Raw genomic sequence first — 14,024 nt, forward strand, 5'->3', positions numbered from 1 at the left:
TTAGAAATTCTACAAAATAGTTTATTGAAAAGCGAGAGACGGGACTATAAGAACATTTCACAATCTTGTAAAGGGGAAAGTGGGCTCAAAGCTTTCTGAACATTAACTAGCTCTGCTTTCACAGTTCTCACCTGCAGAGGTAGATGTCTTTACATAACCTGAGTTTAACTGACGGGCATCCACAATAGCCTGAGTGCCAGTCTGTGCTTTTTGCCTACTTCATTGCTGTCAGTCAAGCCAAACATTAGCATGACAATGAGTTGGCATAATAGCCCAAGCAGATGGACTCAGGCTACATCCAACTGGCCTGGACCACAATCCTATAGCGTCACAGATTAAAGTATTGAACTTGATTTAGACTTGAGGGGGTTAAGATACAGAACCCCCCCCAAACTGTGGTTTGGCCCCATCTTAACATTCACATTTAGAACTTCAGGGGCTATGCTCTGAATTAAACCCTTATGACATACCAAGTTCACAAGAAAACAAAAGAATGTAAAAGTGTGAGCTGGTGATATCAGTGAGGTTTCTAGATAGGTGATCGGGCCAGTAGGGGAACCTGGGTAGTGTTTTAGGGCATGCATCCGATCACAGATTAAATATTTAACCCAGTTTAAATGTGTTTTCTTGTTTGATGCGTAATGAACACAACCCTGACCTGGTGCCCAAAACCACCATCATTCTCATTACAAGAGATTGGCAACATTCAGGTACATTATCTACATTCATAGTACTCCACACATTTTCACATTGTGGGCAAGTATCTCCAATGCCAAATAAGTTCAATAAGAACATTCGCATCGTGTTGTAATGTTTGAATTACATACGTTCCATTTGTAAAAACAATTAGCAAATGACGTTTTTCCAGTATAAAGTATTTAAGATGACAAGGCACCTTATAAATCCATGTCTTTTTTTGCTTCCAGAAATAAAACCAATGTCTGTCAACAAAACACCAGCATAAGGAATAGAAAGAAGCCTATTTGGAGCCCAAGGAACATTACGTCCCATATAAATGTATGTTCACTGGTCTGGAACACAACCCTAAGTTACCAAGCAGACCCAGTTCCTGAAGGCCCACACTGTCTGCAGTAAAGTGCCTCACTGACTTCTAATGATCACACACAAGTAAAATTACATTGTGAGCCCTTAGCCATTGGGTAAACTGAACCGAATGACCCCTCTCTCCATCATGTGGAGGTATCAGTTTTAAGGTGAGCTGGAGAACCGTTTGGCACTTGGAGTATTGGAATGATAGCCTGGTCCCAGGTCTATTGTGCTGTTTGCCAACTCTTATGGTCAAGTTGGACCAGACAGCACACAGATCTAGGGCCAGGCTACTGGAATTACAAGCCTGTAGGTACAGCAGCATCAGAACCAGGGGTCCTCCTGCAGAAACTGGGAACTTACAATGACTGAACGTGCTGTCTGTTGACTGGATAGCATCTTGGTCAAAGTTGAACGGATTTAACCCTTTAGACTCAGTCGCTTATGTTAAAAGGACAGGGATGTTCCTTTTCAATTCCCAGGTGCTTCAAAAAGGAGACTTGACTGAAACTAAACACCAGTGCTGAGGTATTAGAAAGCCAGGAGATTCCATCATGACAACCCAACCATAGAAATACAAGTCAACCAATCATGTTACATTGACTTGAATGGGAATTCCCATTCTAGTAAATCTATGGACCCTGCTCTGAGATAAACATTGTGTTTGCAACTCTTCTACTATACAATGCCCTGCTATTTCTGTTCCTAGACAGAGACAAGATTCAGTTAGTCACGACGATGCAACAAGGCTACTTCAATATAGCAATATGCATATGATAGAATTTAAATCCCACTACAATATCAGTTCAGAATATATTTAATCTGAACACTGTTAAGAGTTCCAAAAGAGATGTAATCTGACTACAATTCCACAGCTCCAAAATATAGATATTTCAATGGAAGAAAGCGGCAAAGAGACGGTGCCAGACTGTAGAGGAAATTGGGAGACGGGAGAAAGAAAAAGTATAATTTTAGTCCAACTGGAAAGCTGCTGACCAACAGCCCTGTGACTGACCACAGGAAAGCTGCTGACCAACAGCCCTGTGACTGACCACGAGAAAGCTGCTGACCAACAGCCCTGTGACTGACCACAGGAAAGCTGCTGACCAACAGCCCTGTGACTGACCACGGGAAAGCTGCTGAACAACAGCCCTGTGACTGACCACGGGAAACCTGTTGAACAACAGCCCTGTGACTGACCACGAGAAAGCTGCTGAACAACAGCCCTGTGACTGACCACAGGAAAGCTGCTGACCAACAGCCCTGTGACTGACCACGAGAAAGCTGCTGACCAACAGCCCTGTGACTGACCACAGGAAAGCTGCTGACCAACAGCCCTGTGACTGACCACGAGAAAGCTGCTGACCAACAGCCCTGTGACTGACCACAGGAAAGCTGCTGACCAACAGCCATGTGACTGACTAACAGCCCTGTGACTGACCAACAGCATGAAGACAATCATCTAAGAAAATACAAATGTGGTAGAAAAGGGGGGAGCCTAGTGCTCAACACAAAGCCCATTTTTACAATGTACAGTCAGGGCAAAAAGTATTATATTCATTGTTAATAATGCAGTCATTTTAATCTTAATTATAACTTTAACACAAAAAAAAAAGATATACTGTATTCAAATATACCCCCAAAAAGGCAGTTAGTGGCTCAGTTGTCAAGTTGCTCTGTGGTGGAGGACTCTATCTCCAGTTCAGGGGTAGTAGGGGGCTGCGTCTCTTCCCCCCTCCCAGGCAGAGCCATCTCATCCTGGGTAGACTCCTGGCTGGGCTGGGGGTCTGGAGGTCCCGTCCCCTCTTCCTCCTCGGGAGTTGACTGTAGATCTCCCAGTTTGGTGGTGAGGTCGTCCCTCTCCTTCTGCAAAGCCCGGCACAGCTTCTCCAAGCACTCCAGCTTCCCATGCAGGCCCTTGTAATGTTTGTCCCGCAGTGTCTTCTGGAGAGGACAAACAGCAAGCGACATTCAACATCAGATATTCTACAATTAAGTGACATCATTCATTGAGATACTTTGTGAAATTTTACAGTACAAAATATTCGTACATTTCTGCTACTATTAGTAAATGATAACGTAACATGACCCTTTGGAAGAGTTTCTCATCTCACCTCCTCAGCCATCTGTAGCAGAGCCTGGTTGTTGGTCTCCCACTTCGTTCTCCACAGAGTCGTCTCCTTCTCCAGCTTCTTGATCTTCTTGGTCATCTGGAGAACAGAAGATCAGAGCTAGAGAGAGGTCTACAGACCTAAACCCTTCCAGCTAGAGAGAGGTCTACAGACCTAAACCCTTCCAGCTAGAGAGAGGTCTACAGACCTAAACCCTTCCAGCTAGAGAGAGGTCTACAGACCTAAACCCTTCCAGCTAGAGAGAGGTCTACAGACCTAAACCCTTCCAGCTAGAGAGAGGTCTACAGACCTAAACCCTTCCAGCTAGAGAGAGGTCTACAGACCTAAACCCTTCCAGCTAGAGAGAGGTCTACAGACCTAAACCCTTCCAGCTAAGAGAGGTCTACAGACCTAAACCCTTCCAGCTAGAGAGAGGTCTACAGACCTAAACCCTTCCAGCTAGAGAGAGGTCTACAGACCAACCTTCCAGCTAGAGAGAGGTCTACAGACCTAAACCCTTCCAGCTAGAGAGAGGTCTACAGACCTAAACCCTTCCAGCTAGAGAGAGGTCTACAGACCTAAACCCTTCCAGCTAGAGAGAGGTCTACAGACCTAAACCCTTCCAGCTAGAGAGAGAGAGAGGTCTACAGACCTAAACCCTTCCAGCTAGAGAGAGGTCTACAGACCTAAACCCTTCCAGCTATATACCAAAGAAACACAAGGGTGTTTCATGTTAAATGTTCAGTTCCAAACCTTCTCCATCTCCTGTCTGAAGGTAGTGAACACCTCGTTGCTTTTCGCCAGAGTGGTCTGAAACTCCTCAAACTTGTCCATGTACAAAGAGAGCTAAAAATCACAAACACATTAACATACAGTCACCCTCCATATATAAACACACATTAACATACAGTCACCCTCCATATATACACATTAATATACAGTCACCCTCCATATATAAACACACATTAACATACAGTCACCCTCCATATATACACATTAACATACAGTCACCCTCCATATATAAACACACATTAATATACAGTCACCCTCCATATATAAACACACATTAATATACAGTCACCCTCCATATATAAACACACATTAATATACAGTCACCCTCCATATATAAACACACATTAATATACAGTCACCCTCCATATATAAACACACATTAATATACAGTCACCCTCCATATATAAACACACATTAACATACAGTCACCCTCCATATATAAACACACATTAATATACAGTCACCCTCCATATATAAACACACATTAACATAGTCACCCTCCATATATAAACACACATTAATATACAGTCACCCTCCATATATAAACACACATTAATATACAGTCACCCTCCATATATACACACACATTAATATACAGTCACCCTCCATATATACACATTAACATAGTCACCCTCCATATATAAACACACATTAACATACAGTCACCCTCCATATATACACATTAACATACAGTCACCCATATATACAGTCACCCTCCATATATACACATTAACCCTCCATATATATACACACACACAGTCACCCTCCACATACATATATATACACACACACACACACACACACACACACACATACACATATATATACATACACACACACATTAACATACATAGTCACCCTCCACATAAACACACATTCACCCTCCATATAGAGGGTGAATGTATGTTTGTGTGTTTATATACACTCATCCTTCACATATACACACATTAACATAGTCACCCTCCACACACATTCACATACAGTCACCATCCAGATACAGTTGAAGTCGGAAGTTTACATACACTTAGGTTGGAGATATTAAAACTCGTTTTTCAACCACTCCCCAAATTTCTTGTTAACAAACTATAGTTTTGGCAAGTCGGTTAGGACATCTACTTTGTGCATGACACAAGTAATTTTCCAACAATTGTTGACAGATTATTTCACTTATTATTCACTGTATCACAATTCCAGTGGGTCAGAAGTTTACATACACTAAGTTGACTGTGCCTTTAAACAGCTTGGAAAACTCCAGAAAATGATGTCATGGCTTTAGAAGCTTCTGATAGGCTAACTGACATCATTTGAGTCAATTGGAGGTATACCTGTGGATGTATTTCAAGGCCTACCTTCAAACTCAGTGCCTCTTTGCATGACATCATGGGAAAATCAAAAGAAATCAGCCAAGACATCGCAATCTTTTTTTGTAGGCCTCCAAAAGTCTGGTTCATCCTTGGGAGCAATTTCCAAACGCCTGAAGGTACCACGTTCAGCTGTACAAAAAATAGTACGCAAGTACAAACACCATGGGACCACGTAGCCATCATACCGCTCAGGAAGGAGACGCGTTCTGTCTCCTAGAGATGAATGCACTTTGTTGCGAAAAGTGCAAATCAATCCCAGAACAGCAGCAAAGGACCTTGTGAAGATGCTGGAGGAAACGGGTACAAAAGTATCTATATCCACAGTAAAACAAGTCCTATATCGACATAACCTGAAAGGCCGCTCAGCAAGGAAGAAGCCACTGCTCCAAAACCGCCATAAAAAAGCCAGACTACGGTTTGCAACTGCACATAGGGACAAAGATCGTACTTTTTGGAGAAATGTCCCCTGGTCTGACGAAACAAAAATAGAACCGTTTGGAGGAAAAGGGGGGAGGCTTGCAAGCCGAAGAACACCATCCCAACCGTGAAGCACGGGGGTGGCAGCATCATGTTGTGGGGGTGCTTTGCTGCAGGAGGGACTGGTGCAATTCACAAAATGGATGGCATCATGGAGGGAAAACTGTGTGTATATATATTGAAGGAACATCTCAAGACATCAGTCAGGAAGTTAAAGCTTGGTCGCAAATGGGTTTACCAAATAGACAATGACCCAAGCATACTCCCAAAGTTGTGGCAAAATGGCTTAAGGACAACAAAGTCAAGGTATTAGAGTGGCCATCACAAGGCCCTGACCTCAATCCCATAGACAATTTGTGGGCAGAACTGAAAAAGCGTGTGCGAGCAAGGAGGCCTACAAACCTGACTCAGTTACACCAGTTCTGTCAGGAGGAATGGGCCAAAATTCACCCAACTTATTGTGGGAAGGCTACCCGAAACATTTGACCCAAGTTAAACAATTTAAAAGCAATGCTACCAAATACCAATTGAGTGTATGTAAACTTCTGACCCACTGGGAATGTGATGAAAGAAATAAAAGCTGAAATAAATAATTCTCTCTACTATTATTCTGACATTTCACATTCTTAAAATAAAGTGGTGATTCTAACTGACCTAAGACAGTGAATTTTTATTAGGATTAATTGTCAGGAATTGTGAAAAACTGAGTTTAAATGTATTTGGCTAAGGTGTATGTAAATGTCCAACTTCAACTGTATATACACATTCGCCCTCCATATAAACACAGTCACCCTCCATATAAACACACATTCACATACAGTCACCCTCCATATAAACACATTCACATACAGTCACCCTCCATATAAACACACATTAACATACAGTCACCCTCCATATAAACACATTAACATACAGTCACCCTCCATATAAACACATTAACATAGTCACCCTACATATAAATACATTAACATACAGTCACCCTCCATATAAACACATTAACATACAGTCACCCTCCATATAAACACATTCACCCTCCATATAAAAACATTAACATACAGTCACCCTCCATATAAACACATTCACCCTCCATATAAACACATTCACATACAGTCACCCTCCATATAAACACATTAACATACAGTCACCCTCCATATAAACTGACTGCCAGAACAGGGAAGGAAAAGGCAGCTAGTTACCTGCTGTTTGAGCTGAGTCTCCTGTTCCTTCAACAGCTCACACTCATGTCTCCACTCTGTGGCGTCTTTCAGGAGCTGAACAGGAGACGGAAATGGTCACAACTTCTGACAAACAGACAACCAATACAATCAATGAGTCAATGCCAACAGACAACGGTCACTCACTTCCAGTTATTACAGAGAGAAACAAATAGTGTCCTGGGGTGTGTTCATTAGGCACCTGAACCTCATTTTAAGTTGCAATGGAAAAATGTTTTCAGTTGTGTGCCCTATGGAACACAGCCCTCCAGTTATTTGTAGCTAGCTAGAGCATCAGAATAATAACCCATGGCCTTGGGACTCACAAAGTCTCTCTCCCTCTGCTGCTTCCCCTCCAACTCTCTCATCAGCTCAGCTGTCCTCTGGAGCTTGGCATCCACCAACTGCTGCTGTTTCTCCTTGTGCTTGAACACCTTGTCAATGTGCTGGGAACAGAGACAGGACAGAGTAGAACACCTTGTCAATGTGCTGGGAACAGAGACAGGACAGAGCAGAACACCTTGTCAATGTGCTGGGAACAGAGACAGGGCAGAACACCTTGTCAATGTGCTGGGAACAGAGACAGGGCAGAACACCTTGTCAATGTGCTGGGAACAGAGACAGGGCAGAACACCTTGTCAATGTGCTGGGAACAGAGACAGGACAGAGCAGAACACCTTGTCAATGTGCTGGGAACAGAGACAGGACAGAGCAGAACACCTTGTCAATGTGCTGGGAACAGAGACAGGACAGAACACCTTGTTAATGTGCTGGGAAGATAGACAGAGCAGAACAGAACACCTTGTCAATGTGCTGGGAACAGAGACAGGACAGAACACCTTGTCAATGTGCTGGGAACAGAGACAGAGCAGAACAGAACACCTTGTCAATGTGCTGGGAACAGAGACAGGACAGAACACCTTGTCAATGTGCTGGGAAGATAGACAGAGCAGAACAGAACACCTTGTCAATGTGCTGGGAACAGAGAGAGCAGAGCAGAACACCTTGTCAATGTGCTGGGAACAGAGACAGAGCAGAACAGAACACCTTGTCAATGTGCTGGGAACAGAGACAGGACAGAACACCTTGTCAATGTGCTGGGAACAGAGACAGAGACAGAGCAGAACACCTTGTCAATGTGCTGGGAACAGAGACAGAGCAGAGCAGAACACCTTGTCAATGTGCTGGGAACAGAGACAGGGCAGAACACCTTGTCAATGTGCTGGGAACAGAGACAGAGCAGAACACCTTGTCAATGTGCTGGGAACAGAGACAGGGCAGAACACCTTGTCAATGTGCTGGGAACAGAGACAGAGCAGAACACCTTGTCAATGTGCTGGGAACAGAGACAGGACAGAACACCTTGTCAATGTGCTGGGAACAGAGACAGAGCAGAACACCTTGTCAATGTGCTGGGAACAGAGACAGAGCAGGACAGAACACCTTGTCAATGTGCTGGGAACAGAGACAGAGCAGAACAGAACACCTTGTCAATGTGCTGGGAACAGAGACAGAGCAGAACAGAACACCTTGTCAATGTGCTGGGAACAGAGACAGAGCAGAGCAGAACACCTTGTCAATGTGCTGGGAACAGAGACAGGACAGAACACCTTGTCAATGTGCTGGGAACAGAGACAGAGCAGAACACCTTGTCAATGTGCTGGGAACAGAGACAGAGCAGAACACCTTGTCAATGTGCTGGGAACAGAGACAGAGCAGAACACCTTGTCAATGTGCTGGGAACAGAGACAGGGCAGAACACCTTGTCAATGTGCTGGGAACAGAGACAGGACAGAGCACCTTGTCAATGTGCTGGGAACAGAGACAGGACAGAACACCTTGTCAATGTGCTGGGAACAGAGACAGAGCAGAACACCTTGTCAATGTGCTGGGAACAGAGACAGAGCAGAACAGAACACCTTGTCAATGTGCTGGGAACAGAGACAGGACAGAACACCTTGTCAATGTGCTGGGAACAGAGACAGGACAGAGTAGAACACCTTGTCAATGTGCTGGGAACAGAGACAGGACAGAGTAGAACACCTTGTCAATGTGCTGGGAACAGAGACAGGACAGAGTAGAACACCTTGTCAATGTGCTGGGAACAGAGACAGGGCAGAACACCTTGTCAATGTGCTGGGAACAGAGACAGGGCAGAACACCTTGTCAATGTGCTGGGAACAGAGACAGGGCAGAACACCTTGTCAATGTGCTGGGAACAGAGACAGGACAGAGTAGAACACCTTGTCAATGTGCTGGGAACAGAGACAGAGCAGAACAGAACACCTTGTCAATGTGCTGGGAACAGAGACAGGGCAGAACACCTTGTCAATGTGCTGGGAACAGAGACAGAGCAGAACACCTTGTCAATGTGCTGGGAACAGAGACAGAGCAGAACAGAACACCTTGTCAATGTGCTGGGAACAGAGACAGAGCAGAACACCTTGTCAATGTGCTGGGAACAGAGACAGGGCAGAACAGAACACCTTGTCAATGTGCTGGGAACAGAGACAGGACAGAACACCTTGTCAATGTGCTGGGAACAGAGAGAGCAGAGCACCTTGTCAATGTGCTGGGAACAGAGAGAGCAGAGCACCTTGTCAATGTGCTGGGAACAGAGACAGAGCAGAACACCTTGTCAATGTGCTGGGAACAGAGACAGGACAGAACACCTTGTCAATGTGCTGGGAACAGAGACAGAGCAGAACAGAACACCTTGTCAATGTGCTGGGAACAGAGACAGAGCAGAACAGAACACCTTGTCAATGTGCTGGGAACAGAGACAGGGCAGAGCAGAACACCTTGTCAATGTGCTGGGAACAGAGACAGGGCAGAACACCTTGTCAATGTGCTGGGAACAGAGACAGAGCAGAACAGAACACCTTGTCAATGTGCTGGGAACAGAGACAGGACAGAGCACCTTGTCAATGTGCTGGGAACAGAGACAGGACAGAACACCTTGTCAATGTGCTGGGAACAGAGAGAGCAGAGCAGAACACCTTGTCAATGTGCTGGGAACAGAGACAGGACAGAACACCTTGTCAATGTGCTGGGAACAGAGAGAGCAGAGCAGAACACCTTGTCAATGTGCTGGGAACAGAGACAGAGCAGAACAGAACACCTTGTCAATGTGCTGGGAACAGAGACAGAGCAGAACACCTTGTCAATGTGCTGGGAACAGAGACAGGGCAGAGCAGAACACCTTGTCAATGTGCTGGGAACAGAGACAGAGCAGAACAGAACACCTTGTCAATGTGCTGGGAACAGAGACAGGGCAGAACACCTTGTCAATGTGCTGGGAACAGAGACAGGACAGAGCAGAACACCTTGTCAATGTGCTGGGAACAGAGACAGAGCAGAACACCTTGTCAATGTGCTGGGAACAGAGACAGAGCAGAACACCTTGTCAATGTGCTGGGAACAGAGACAGAGCAGAACAGAACACCTTGTCAATGTGCTGGGAACAGAGACAGAGCAGAACACCTTGTCAATGTGCTGGGAACAGAGACAGAGCAGAACACCTTGTCAATGTGCTGGGAACAGAGACAGGACAGAGCAGAACACCTTGTCAATGTGCTGGGAACAGAGACAGAGCAGAACACCTTGTCAATGTGCTGGGAACAGAGACAGGACAGAACACCTTGTCAATGTGCTGGGAACAGAGACAGAGCAGAACAGAACACCTTGTCAATGTGCTGGGAACAGAGACAGGGCAGAACACCTTGTCAATGTGCTGGGAACAGAGACAGGACAGAACACCTTGTCAATGTGCTGGGAACAGAGACAGGACAGAACACCTTGTCAATGTGCTGGGAACAGAGACAGGACAGAACACCTTGTCAATGTGCTGGGAACAGAGACAGGACAGAACACCTTGTCAATGTGCTGGGAACAGAGACAGAGCAGAACACCTTGTCAATGTGCTGGGAACAGAGACAGAGCAGAACACCTTGTCAATGTGCTGGGAACAGAGACAGAGCAGAACAGAACACCTTGTCAATGTGCTGGGAACAGAGACAGAGCAGAACACCTTGTCAATGTGCTGGGAACAGAGACAGAGCAGAACAGAACACCTTGTCAATGTGCTGGGAACAGAGACAGAGCAGAACACCTTGTCAATGTGCTGGGAACAGAGACAGAGCAGAACAGAACACCTTGTCAATGTGCTGGGAACAGAGACAGAGCAGAACACCTTGTCAATGTGCTGGGAACAGAGACAGAGCAGAACACCTTGTCAATGTGCTGGGAACAGAGACAGAGCAGAACACCTTGTCAATGTGCTGGGAACAGAGACAGAGCAGAACAGAACACCTTGTCAATGTGCTGGGAACAGAGACAGAGCAGAACACCTTGTCAATGTGCTGGGAACAGAGACAGAGCAGAACACCTTGTCAATGTGCTGGGAACAGAGACAGGACAGAGCAGAACACCTTGTCAATGTGCTGGGAACAGAGACAGAGCAGAACACCTTGTCAATGTGCTGGGAACAGAGACAGGACAGAACACCTTGTCAATGTGCTGGGAACAGAGACAGAGCAGAACAGAACACCTTGTCAATGTGCTGGGAACAGAGACAGGGCAGAACACCTTGTCAATGTGCTGGGAACAGAGACAGAGCAGAACAGAACACCTTGTCAATGTGCTGGGAACAGAGACAGAGCAGAACAGAACACCTTGTCAATGTGCTGGGAACAGAGACAGAGCAGAACACCTTGTCAATGTGCTGGGAACAGAGACAGAGCAGAACAGAACACCTTGTCAATGTGCTGGGAACAGAGACAGAGCAGAACAGAACACCTTGTCAATGTGCTGGGAACAGAGACAGAGCAGAACACCTTGTCAATGTGCTGGGAACAGAGACGGAGCAGAACAGAACACCTTGTCAATGTGCTGGGAACAGAGACAGAGCAGAACACCTTGTCAATGTGCTGGGAACAGAGACAGAGCAGAACAGAACACCTTGTCAATGTGCTGGGAACAGAGACAGAGCAGAACACCTTGTCAATGTGCTGGGAACAGAGACAGGACAGAGCAGAACACCTTGTCAATGTGCTGGGAACAGAGACAGAGCAGAGCAGAACACCTTGTCAATGTGCTGGGAACAGAGACAGGACAGAGCAGAACACCTTGTCAATGTGCTGGGAACAGAGACAGGACAGAACACCTTGTCAATGTGCTGGGAACAGAGACAGAGCAGAACACCTTGTCAATGTGCTGGGAACAGAGACAGAGCAGAACACCTTGTCAATGTGCTGGGAACAGAGACAGAGAGACAGAACACCTTGTCAATGTGCTGGGAACAGAGACAGAGCAGAACACCTTGTCAATGTGCTGGGAACAGAGACAGAGCAGAACAGAACACCTTGTCAATGTGCTGGGAACAGAGACAGGGCAGAACACCTTGTCAATGTGCTGGGAACAGAGACAGGACAGAGCAGAACACCTTGTCAATGTGCTGGGAACAGAGACAGAGCAGAACACCTTGTCAATGTGCTGGGAACAGAGACAGAGCAGAGCAGAACACCTTGTCAATGTGCTGGGAACAGAGACAGGGCAGAGCAGAACACCTTGTCAATGTGCTGGGAACAGAGACAGGACAGCAGAACACCTTGTCAATGTGCTGGGAACAGAGACAGAGCAGAACACCTTGTCAATGTGCTGGGAACAGAGACAGAGCAGAACACCTTGTCAATGTGCTGGGAACAGAGACAGAGCAGAACACCTTGTCAATGTGCTGGGAACAGAGACAGAGCAGAACAGAACACCTTGTCAATGTGCTGGGAACAGAGACAGGACAGAACACCTTGTCAATGTGCTGGGAACAGAGACAGAGCAGAGCAGAACACCTTGTCAATGTGCTGGGAACAGAGACAGGAACAGAACACCTTGTCAATGTGCTGGGAACGAGACAGAGACAGAGCAGAACACCTTGTCAATGTGCTGGGAACAGAGACAGGGCAGAACACCTTGTCAATGTGCTGGGAACAGAGACAGAGCAGAGCAGAACACCTTGTCAATGTGCTGGGAACAGAGACAGGAGCAGAACACCTTGTCAATGTGCTGGGAACAGAGACAGAGCAGAACACCTTGTCAATGTGCTGGGAACAGAGACAGAGCAGAACAGAACACCTTGTCAATGTGCTGGGAACAGAGACAGAGCAGAACACCTTGTCAATGTGCTGGGAACAGAGACAGAGCAGAACACCTTGTCAATGTGCTGGGAACAGAGACAGGACAGAGCAGAACACCTTGTCAATGTGCTGGGAACAGAGACAGAGCAGAACACCTTGTCAATGTGCTGGGAACAGAGACAGAGCAGAACACCTTGTCAATGTGCTGGGAACAGAGACAGGACAGAGCAGAACACCTTGTCAATGTGCTGGGAACAGAGACAGAGCAGAACACCTTGTCAATGTGCTGGGAACAGAGACAGAGCAGAACACCTTGTCAATGTGCTGGGAACAGAGACAGAGCAGAATACCTTGTCAATGTGCTGGGAACAGAGACAGGACAGAGCAGAACACCTTGTCAATGTGCTGGGAACAGAGACAGAGCAGAACAGAACACCTTGTCAATGTGCTGGGAACAGAGACAGGACAGAACACCTTGTCAATGTGCTGGGAACAGAGACAGAGCAGAACACCTTGTCAATGTGCTGGGAACAGAGAGAGCAGAGCAGAACACCTTGTCAATGTGCTGGGAACAGAGACAGGACAGAGCAGAACACCTTGTCAATGTGCTGGGAACAGAGACAGGGCAGAACACCTTGTCAATGTGCTGGGAACAGAGACAGGACAGAACACCTTGTCAATGTGCTGGGAACAGAGACAGAGCAGAACACCTTGTCAATGTGCTGGGAACAGAGACAGAGCAGAACACCTTGTCAATGTGCTGGGAACAGAGACAGAGCAGAACACCTTGTCAATGTGCTGGGAACAGAGACAGAGCAGGACAGAACACCTTGTCAATGTGCTGGGAACAGAGACAGGACAGAGCAGAACACCTTGTCAATGTGCTGG

General features: G+C 46.2%; 1 protein-coding gene across 1 annotated transcript in view; it reads right to left on the reverse strand.

Moving 5' to 3' along the window:
- The window catches only part of LOC106574797 (gamma-taxilin), an 18,286-nt gene continuing 4,262 nt past the window's right edge, over nucleotides 1-14,024 (reverse strand). Inside the window, exons 5-9 of the mRNA XM_045698335.1 lie at nucleotides 7,332-7,451; nucleotides 6,988-7,062; nucleotides 3,912-4,004; nucleotides 3,162-3,257; nucleotides 1-2,991 (exon numbers count right to left, since the gene is read on the reverse strand). Of these exons, the coding sequence (XP_045554291.1) occupies nucleotides 2,707-2,991; nucleotides 3,162-3,257; nucleotides 3,912-4,004; nucleotides 6,988-7,062; nucleotides 7,332-7,451 (669 nt within the window). The 3' untranslated portion in view covers nucleotides 1-2,706. The remainder of the gene's footprint in view (nucleotides 2,992-3,161; nucleotides 3,258-3,911; nucleotides 4,005-6,987; nucleotides 7,063-7,331; nucleotides 7,452-14,024) is intronic.

This window comes from Salmo salar, chromosome ssa16, assembly GCF_905237065.1.
Source record: "Salmo salar chromosome ssa16, Ssal_v3.1, whole genome shotgun sequence".
NCBI lineage: Eukaryota > Metazoa > Chordata > Actinopteri > Salmoniformes > Salmonidae > Salmo > Salmo salar.